The sequence below is a fragment of the Danio rerio genome, chromosome 18, assembly GCF_049306965.1.
Source record: "Danio rerio strain Tuebingen ecotype United States chromosome 18, GRCz12tu, whole genome shotgun sequence".
Classification (NCBI taxonomy): Eukaryota; Metazoa; Chordata; class Actinopteri; order Cypriniformes; family Danionidae; genus Danio; species Danio rerio.
This window is the reverse complement of record NC_133193.1, coordinates 43,881,333-43,891,824: the sequence shown is the minus strand read 5'-3', so window position 1 is coordinate 43,891,824 and position 10,492 is coordinate 43,881,333. Positions and strand designations below refer to the sequence as shown.

Genomic DNA, 10,492 nt, shown 5'->3' with positions numbered 1-10,492 from the left:
AGCGGAATGAACAACTTATCCAGCTTATTTTATGCAGAGGATGCCCTACCAGCTGTAATCCATCACAAGCAAACATACACACTAATTCACACACATTCATACACTACGGTAAATAAATTCACCTACACTAACATTACATGTCTTTACGTTTGGACTGTGGGGGTAAACCGGAGCACAGAACACAGAAACTCGAACTGGCGACTTTCTTGCTATGAGACGACAGTGCTAACCACTGATTCGCCTGACATGTTCTTCTCTTTCTTTTTGTATTTCATGAGCAACTTCTATTGGCGCGAGGGAGGATCTAACTTGACAAGTGTTGTTGACATTTTGCTGTTGCTACAGTAACAGTGGAGAGTCGCTAACAAAGTTGTCAACGAGCATGTATAACTTTACATGCTTTTAGTTCGTCAGGAGTCAATCTAACATAGTGTTTTAATGAATAAATTTATTAACTCTCTCGTTTTTTAATAAGTCTCACAATGCGAAAGGCTCAGTCTGCTGGTGGAGGAGCGTCGAGTGAAGCGGCGCAGCAACTCAGCGCGCTCTTGGGGAGATACGAGCATCACTGCCTGCAGACCAACAGCAGCCCCAGTGCGGAGCTCAAACTGGACATCCTTCACCATATCGACACACAGCAACCTCTCAGGAAGGTACTTTACACAGTGAAACTGATAATAAAAAAACAAGATGGAAACTGAACGGTTATTTTCAAAACGATTAAGCCTGCTAATCAGTTCAATAAGCTGTAGAAAGCTGCACGAATAAATATGGAGTAACGTTAGTTCACCCCCAAAAATAAATGTTTGTTATAAATTAATTAGTTTGACATGACGTTCCAGACCGACCTTTCTTTCTATTGTGGAACAGAAAACCAAAACAAAGAGAAAAAAATAGCAAGAAGCCAAAAGCGATTTCCCCTGCTTATTTTTCTTTTGCACAATCCTAAATCACGTCATTAAAATAATAAGCTTGTTAATGAAAGCATTATATAATAGTTTTAAACATTATAGATTTCTAAATGAAAAGTGAATTTATAAAATGTTGAAAATATTGGAATATGTATAGTGTTATCTTTTTATTATTATATTTTTGCTAATTAAATTAAATTGATAGTTTTCCTAATTTGACAAGCTAGTTGGCCTAACATAAAGACAGCAATATTTTATTGCAAAAGATTCATTGTTTTCCAGTTTCCATGAGAATAAGGAGTTAAATGTTTAATTGTTTTAAACGTACTATTCCATATAAAGACAAATAGTGTCAACCTCTGAAAAAAAAACAGTCTGCAAAAAGATAAAGCGCAGCATATAGGCAGGTTAAAAATTTAGGTAAACCCTGCTGTTTCGACCATAAGCTTGAGTGTGGCATATCTCTCATGTGGGAAACACCCGCAGCTCCCCAGTTTGCAAATTCTTGGAAATTTTTGACTGACATTTTCATTTGATGAACTCCAGAAATCCTATTTCTAAGGGATTCAAAAGTCCACAACTGAAGGAGGGATTAATGGATGCCTTATGGCAACAGGCAAGAAAACGTATTGTCATGTTCAAGAAACCAGTCTGAGATTATTGGCACTTTTTTACATGGCAGATTATCCTGGTGGAAGTAACCATCAGAAAAAAAAATCTATTATTGTATATTGTTGGCAGCTATATAGGGTGCTGGAAAAAGTAAAATAATGGCCATTAAATTACAGACATTTACCGTAAAATAACAGACTTTAAATTACAGAAATTTTCTTAAATTTAAATTTCCAGTAAATTTCTGTAATTTGCTATCTGTTATTTTACGGTAAATGTCTGTAACTTAACAGCCATTATTTTGCTATTTTTCCTGCCGGAAAAACAAACAAACTAATTTTTACAGTGTACTCTTTGGTCATAAAGGGATGGACATGGTCAGCATCAATACTTAGGTTGTAGCATTGACTCAAAGCTAAATTGGTGCTAATGGGCCCAAAGTGTGCCAAGAAAACATCCCCCACACCATTACACCACCAACAGCCTGAACCATTCAGGCAGGATGGATGAATGCTTTCATGTTGTTGATGCCAAATTCTGACCCTACAATCCGAATGTCGCAGCAGAAATCAAGACTTAACAGACCAGGCAACATTTTTTCCATCTTCTACTTAAGTTTGAGTTAGTTTAGTTTGAGTTACTGTTGCCTTTCTGTCAGCTAGAACCAGTCTGACCATTCTCCTCTGACCTTTGGCATCAACAAGGCATTTGTGTCAACATAACTTCCCCCACTGGATATTTTCTCTTTTTCTGACCATTCTCTGTAAAAGCTGGAGATGGTTGCGCGTGAAAATCCCAGTAAATCAGCAGCTTCTGAAATACTCAGAATAGTCCATCTGGCACCAACAACCACGTCTCAATCAAAGTCACGTAAATGATCTTTCTTGCCCATTCTGATGCTCAGTTTGAACTGCAGCAGATCATCTTGATCATGGTTGCATCCAAAACGCATACTTCCATATTATATAGTTCGATAAAATCAGTATGCAGGCCGAGCAGCATGTCTGAATTCATAGAATTCGAAAATCAGTATTCGAGAAGTACCCGGATGACTTACTACTTCCGGCGAGATTCTGAAGTGCCCATCCCATGCACGCTGCGCTATCCCATTATGCCCTGAGAAAGAATTCATGAATAAGAGTGAAGCGACGCAACTGACGCAGGTAGGTCATGTGACCATGACAAAATGGCAGATGTAGTACGTCCAAATTCCATTCATACTTCTCACATTCATACTGTGTAGAACATACTTTTTTTTACGGCCGATTAGTATGTTTAAATTCAAATGCAGTACCTACTGAGTAGTAGGTGGTTTTGGACGCAGCCCATGTTTAGATGCCTAAATGCATTGAGTTGCTGCCATGTGATTGGCTGATTAAAAATTTGCATTAACGAGCAGTTGGACAGGTGTACCTAATAAAGTGTCCAGTGAGTGTATGTGGAAGCACCAACACCTAGTTACAGTACTTGCTGACTTTAAGCTGCCATTCAGCTAATGGATGTAGCTTTAATCTAAAGGTAGGGCAATTTAAGTCAGAATTCAAGAGAACAGTAGTAAGACATGCCATCGAAAGCAGTGGTACTAAAGGCAACACCTGATACTGTGTTGCCATTTTGGCAAAGCAAACAACACACATCCTGAAACAGAAGAGAACACAGAAACATACATCCCAAGCCATTTCAGTTAGTAGCTGGATTTATAGTTAGAACAGCTGTGAAGAATCACTGGAGTGCCGTATTTTCACAAGAAGAGCTTGGACACACCTTCACTGAGATGAAGTCCCGAGGGGGACTTATCAGGTCATCAGAGCGTGTCCATCAGTCTGGAACACAGCAAAGAGGTGCATTCAACAGCACTTAGTCATCAGGCTTATCCCAAGATGGACAGCATTTTTAAGCAACACACATTCAAGAACTCCATGGTGGCCCTGCATTCAAGGAACTTGAACACATTGTTCAACCTGGAACCATATGACAACTATGATATATCATTAGACAGCTACAGTACACTGATATCAGGCTTCACTTCCTTGCAAAGGAAGTAGGCAACACAATATATCTGTTATGTGAGGGGACGCTGGACAAAGGAGTGCGTATCCAAATGCAGGTTCTTTAGGAGAATGAAAAGACATGCAACGGTCAACAGGGTCAAACAGGTACATGCAGAGCAATCCCAAATTGTGCTTGAAGAACAGGCGAATGGTCAGTACAGGCAGCAATAAATCAAAGCGATAACACAAGGCAGGGTCAAAACACATTGTAAAATGCATTGTAATGTTCAATGTTGAGTCTGAATTATAGTTAAGCAGGAGCTACAGAATTGCATTTAATCACTGTATTTATACATTTATTATGATTTATACAAAACAAAATCTCACCTCGAATTTTTCTCTTGTTTCTAGTACAAATATCTACATTTTAAAGCGAAGACAAAAGTATTTCACTTACCCCACTGACAGATACTTTAGCTTGTTTTAAGAGGAAACACTTTAAATTTTGACTAATTTCTTCTGATGGTGAAAACAAAACAATATTTTTGTTTGCTCTAAGAATTTTTTATATTTGGACTGGAAATGAGAGAAAATAAGGTAATAAAAGCATTTTTCTTAGCCTCGCAGGGTTGCTCAACCTGTGGTCGTGTGGATCCTAACACGCCAGTATATTGATGGGACTCTAAACTGTTCACTGAGCGCCATCTTTCAAATGAGACATTAAAGCAAGGTCCTGACTCTCTGTGGTCCTTAAAAATCCTAGGATGTCCTTTGAAAAAGAGTAGGGGTTTAACCCTGGCATCCTAGCCAAATTTTCCCGCTGTCCATCATGGCCTCCTAACCATCCTCATATCATAATTGGCTTCATCTCCACCAATCAGCTCGTGTGTGGTGATTATTTGGTCAATATGGCTGTGGATGCTGCACATTGGTTGTGAATCTCCATAAAAAAATGAATGTGTAAAGCACTGTGAGTGTCTAGAAAAGCACTATATACATGTAAGGAATTATTATTATTATTATTTTAAATATATAATTTATATTATATATTACAATAAAATATAGTAATTTTTTTTATATTGTGCAGCCCTAAAAGGAAACATAATAAAAAAAAGAAAGATAAAAAGTTTTCTAGTTATGTCGTCTTAATCATAGTCTAAATAAAAACTAGCTAGCTACCAAGTGCACAGGCCCATTGATGTCTACACCTCTGCAAAAAAATTCCATGTTTAAGGATAAAACTTGAAGTAAGGCCAGCCGGTGTTTTTTAGTTATGTTTGTTTTTTGTAAGAAACAAAAACAAATTAAACAGTAAAGTTGTTTAGTTATATAATGTGATCAAAAAAAAAAAAAAAAAAAAAACTAGCTAGCTACCAAGTGGTCAGGCCCATAGCCAGGTTTGAGGTCATAGATAAATTTTTCATGTTTTAGAATAAAATTTAAAGTTTTACGAATTAAAAATTCTTTAAAACAATGAAAATGAATAAGCTCATGTCCCTGATTTGCAGCAGCATGTTATTTTGTCATTGATGAAATACAATATTTGAACTTATTTAATTTTCAATGATTAGCTTTGTTTGGAGAAATAACACTACATCGCTGGGACTAATAGACAGGTGGCAATCAAAAAGAAGTGTGCAATATTTTAAAGCTGAGGATTTCACATTCAGTTTGGTAAAGACAAAATGCAGCCATATGTTTCTCTGGCTACATACTGTAAGTCGCTATTTCAGAAGTATATAGGGCTACGTTTTCAGATTGAGGCTATTTTTTAAGATGTTAGGTTAGTTAGGCTATGTTGGAGATGTTTGGTCTCATGATGTGTGGGAACCAATGGGATTTCCCCATCTTTAGCTTTTGTGTTTAAAAGTTGTATTAATTAATTTATTTATTGTTAGTCTGTCATGAAATTGATGTTACAATCCTTGACAGACTTATCATTCTGCGTGTGTTTAGGATTTTATTATTTGGTTGGGGCAAGGGCGTTGGGGCAAAATAAAATCGCATGATCATTGACATATTTATTAAAAACTTACCTGTTAATCAATGGCTGGATATTTCATTAATAATTCTTTGTTTTTGTCCATCTTCAATCCCTATAGATAACGCTGTCAGTTCCAGAACTGGAGCCTTCAGATACTCTTCTGCCCAGCCTTCAGCCACTCTTAATGGCTATACGAGATGAACGCTACACACATGTGCAGGAATTCCATATCTGGAGTCTGTCTTTCAAGCAAACAGATGTAGTTGAGCTGGTGAGCACTTTATATGCTAGTTCTGTGATTGGCAGTCATGGAAATCATTTAGTCTCAAGTTGCTTGTTCCAGCACACAAGGAAAATAGACAGCCAAGAGTCTTACTGCAATTTAAACGAAATCTTTCCCGTGCAAACAAAAACATTGGTTCAGCCACATCACTCATAGTTATCTGTCTTAGAGACATGTCCTTTATTTTAGCAGTAAACGGTAATGAGCCATAACTGTTAACGTTTTATCTTAACACCACATCAGCTTAGCCTTGGAAAGAGTTTTGAATTACACAACAATTTCAGGTGCCAGAACTCAGAATTTTTTTTTCTGTCATCTCGGCATTCTCTTGCAAAACATCTTGGCTTTACGTGTTAAAAGCACCTGCTCGCTCTCTCTCCCTTTCCATTAATCACATTCTTTTGTGTCTGTCAATTCTTACATCATTTATTCTTGATGACTTCCATCATAATTTATAGGTGTTTTTATACTTGATTGGTTTGTTTTGACTGAAACAAACTAGTGTGAGTGCAGCAGTTCATTTGAATAAGCATAAATGCTGCCATCTGAGCTTGACTGAAACTTGGTTTTATTGAAATATGAATTTGACCAAATGTATCTAAATCAAGGTTGCCCAAACTCTGTCCTGGAGGTCCAGTGCCCTGCAGATTTTAGCTCCAACTTGCCTCAAAGCACCTGCAAGGATGTTTCTAGAAAGCCTACTGAGCTTGATTAGCTAGCTTGGGTGTGTCTGATTGGGATTGAAACTAAGCTTTGCAGAACACCGGCCCTCCAGGACCGAGTTTGGGCACCCCTGACCTAAATAAACCAAAACAGGACATTATTTTAAGATATGACCATAATAAGGGCAGAAATGTCAATTATACTCTTACTGACTTTACCTGTTTGGATTATAGGTTTACAAAAAAAGAGTCTTCTTGCAGAAGATACTTGAGTTGTTTATGTGTAACAGATTAATTCATAGCACTTACATTTACATTTAGTCATTTAGCAGACGCTTTTATCCAAAGCGACTTACAAATGAGGACAAGGAAGCAATTTACACAACCAAGAGCTACAATGAATAAGTGCTATAGGCAAGTTTCAGATCTGTAAAGTCTAAGAAGGGAAGTATTAGTAGTACTAGTATTTATTTTTTTTTTTGGTACAGTTAGTGTGATATTCAGAGAGGCAATTGCAGATTAGGAAGTGAAGTGGAGACTAAATAGTTGAGTTTTTAGTCGTTTCTTGAAAGTAGAGAGTGACTCTGCTGTTCTGATGCAGTTAGGGAGTTTATTCCACCAACTGGGCAGATTGAGCGTGAGCGTGAGCGTTCGCGAAAGTGATTTCTTCCCTCTTTGGGATGGAACCACGAGGCGACGTTCATTCACAGAACGCAAGTTTCTGGAGGGCACATAGATCTGCAGAAGCGAGAGCAGATAAGAAGGAGCAAGGCCAGAAGTCACTTTGTAGGCAAACATCAGAGCTTTGAATTTGATGCGAGCAGCAACTGGCAGCCAGTGCAAACGGACTAGCAGCGGAGTGACATGTGCTCGTTTAGGTTCATTGAAGACCACTCGTGCTGCTGCATTCTGAAGCAGTTGAAGAGGCTTGATAGAGTTAGCTGGAAGCCCAGCTAGTAGAGAGTTGTTTTGACTCCTTTACAAATCTTATAATCAGGGCTTGACATTAACTTTTTTGATTACCAGCCACTGTGGCTTGTAGTTAACCATCATTACTAGAAACTCACCATTTTCACCAGCCACAATTTTGCTGTTGGGAAAATATATTTTGCACAAATTTGACTTTGACATGCTAAAATTACTAAATTTAGATTTTGTGTTATGTCCACATGCCTTCTCAGTCATTTGACTTTTTGTGTGTGTTGTGGATCAGCTTGCTCAATGTGCATGAGCAAATGGGTTGTGTCACATTGCAATTAGTTTTTATTTCACATGACTTTTCAGGGCTCAAAATTAAGGATTTGCCAAATTTATCTCCACACCAAAAATAAATAAATAATTACTTCTTAGCCACAATTTTTAAATAATGTGTCAAAACAAGCAAAATATAACTGTTTAAAAACTCTTTACAACTGTTTAAACTTTTCTTTAAAAAAATTTTGAGATTTAAAAAAAATTATTGTTATGTATCTAAAATATGCACACTAATCTGTCCTGGCTAAAGGTCCCAGATCACCAGTTAACTACACATAAACAGAGAGTTATTCCCATATTATAGCAATGTTATTGTAAGGGATGATAATTAAACCATTTTAACAAAAATAACTGCAAGCAAAAGAAAGCCGGTAAAAAACACTGTGTGTGATAATGAAAGGATGACGACACGGTTAATGTTAATAATGTTAATAATCTTTTCAAAGAATGATTAAAGCGAAAGCAGCTTACAAAAGGATATATTAAAAAAATATTGAGCTCTTGAAAGCAGCTGGACTATGGGTGCACGATTATCGCTTATTGTCCAGTCTATCTAAAAGAGAGCCGATCCCAAACATTGTTCTGTGCCATAATAATTTATAAACTTTTAAACTAGAGGCAAATCTGACAGAAACAAAAAGGTTGAATGGAGCGTACACTAACCTATGTATTTTTTTAGTCACAAGATGGCGCCAGTCAAAACAGTGACGTAAACATATTCACTGTCAGTTAAGATTATTAGTTTCAGTGGTTGATATCTGGGAATAACAGTTTTAATATCTTGACTGACCAATCAGAATAAAGTACTCCAGACAGCCATGGAATAAACGCATTTAGTGCACAGCATTCTTCAGTAAAGTTCTGATGTAAATATATGTCAAAAAGCATCCCAGCAGACACACAATATCATGATGCTGTGTTCACACCAGATGCGGCACGCGTGGATAAATCGTGATATTCCCACGTAAATAGAGGCGTGAACATTTTGAGTTTACTCGCTTCATTTGTGTGCCAAAATTTGATTCAACTGTGTGTCAAATTCACTGAGCATCAGACGCGGATTCTCGTCATGGGCAGGGCTTTTGTTTGCCTGCTGCAAAATGCTCAACTCGCACCGCATCGTTCATGCCACCTCATTCGCAGGATGTCTATTCGCGTCTTTGCATTGACTTAACATGTAAATCATATGCGCTTGACGCTTCTTCCACGTCTGGTGGGAATGCAGCATAAGACGTTAATATTGGGTTAGATTTAGGTTGCCAGCGTCTAACGACAATGTTATTTTGACGTCCAATAATGGCGTGAAATGACGTTGTTATTTTGTTGCGTTTAGGTTGTGTTGGAAATTGACCAAATCCAATGTCAAGCCAACAGCTTTAACTAACGTCAAATTGACATCAAATATTGACATTTATTCATCAGGTATGCCGTCATATAACGTAACGTCCACACAACATAAAGCTGTAACATTATTAGACTGTGACATTTTGTTGTTTGTAGGTTGCATTGAAAAGTAACCAAAATACATCATCTGTCTGACGTTGGATATTGACGTCGGCCTGACGTTGGGTTTTGATGTCATTCCGATTTTCATTTCCAAACAAAATGCAACATCTCCGACAATGGGGTACACTATCAGTCATGTTGACATCCTGTTCCTGCTGGGATGTTTTTTGTATCTTTAAGTTTAGTCAAAAACCAGTACCAAGTATTTTTTTTATGCTTGAATGCTACAGTTTCCATTAAATATTTGTAAAAAATCTCTAGTCCTTGGTGGACAATCACATGGTTTTGGAGCAACAAGCATGTTTAAAGGGTCACGAAACACCAAAACACATTTTTTGAGCTGTTGACAGTCGTATATGTGTCCCACACTGCTAAAAACACTATTAGGACACATAAATCTCACTAAAAAGTGAAAATTGGTTGTTTTTGCGTTATTTCGAGCAAATTCGTACTTCCGGTTTGAAACCAATTTTTGAAGCTGCGTCATGGCCATGAGATAATAGCGTATGTTTCAGCGTGTGGACTGGACGTCTGTACCAAGGCGTCCCATATTACGTCTCTGAGTTCATTGCATACATTCATGAGTATGGCTTGGTTCAAACCAATCAGTGTGCTCCATTATGAATGCGCTGCAACTTAATTAATATGCATGCTAGCTTTCTTAGACTGTACCTGAAACAGTGTTCAGACGGCAGAGAGACAACACACGTCGTGTTGCCAAAAGTTGTGGGAAACACAACTGTTGTGGGAGTTACAGAGAAATGCAGAGGCTTTTTTCTCTTATACGAGGTGCGGTATCAAACATCCCATCGTCATTAAACACACTGTCTCCCCTGCGTGTGTGTTTGTTTGTACTCGGTCAGAAGTGTGTGGCCAAATGGCAACTCCCATTTTTGTTCAAACCCTGCCCATTTTTATTCAAACCCTGCCCATTTTTCCTCCCCCGACACTCCCACCCAAACAAAGCTAGACACACCCACTTTCCTGACTTTTTCCAAACTAGAGATGTGAAAACATCCTGCTGAAATGGGGGTTTCATGGCCCTTTATAGTACACAATAGCCAAAGTGTCATTTTTTATGAATTTTTGCTTAAACCAGAACCATTCTAACTATTGTTTTGATAGGGAAATCATGCCTCCGAGACACTTCTGTTTTGTTTTGGATACACAAAACAGGCCCTATTATCACTGCAGTGGTTATTTTCTAGTTGGATAGTCCATTGGCAGCCAGCTACTGGCCTGTATTTCCAACAAGAACCACTCTCTCTGAGGCTATGGCAGCCAGTCAA

General features: G+C 37.9%; 1 protein-coding gene across 3 annotated transcripts in view; it reads left to right on the top strand.

The window, feature by feature from the left end:
- Window positions 1-349: 349 nt before the first annotated feature.
- Window positions 350-10,492, top strand: part of LOC101886500 (uncharacterized) — a 49,953-nt gene continuing 39,810 nt past the window's right edge. For all 3 annotated transcript variants that reach the window (XM_021467870.3, XM_073930044.1, XM_073930045.1), the window contains exons 1-2: window positions 350-653; window positions 5,617-5,769. In XM_021467870.3, the coding sequence (XP_021323545.2) occupies window positions 483-653; window positions 5,617-5,769 (324 nt within the window). In that variant the 5' untranslated portion in view covers window positions 350-482. The remainder of the gene's footprint in view (window positions 654-5,616; window positions 5,770-10,492) is intronic.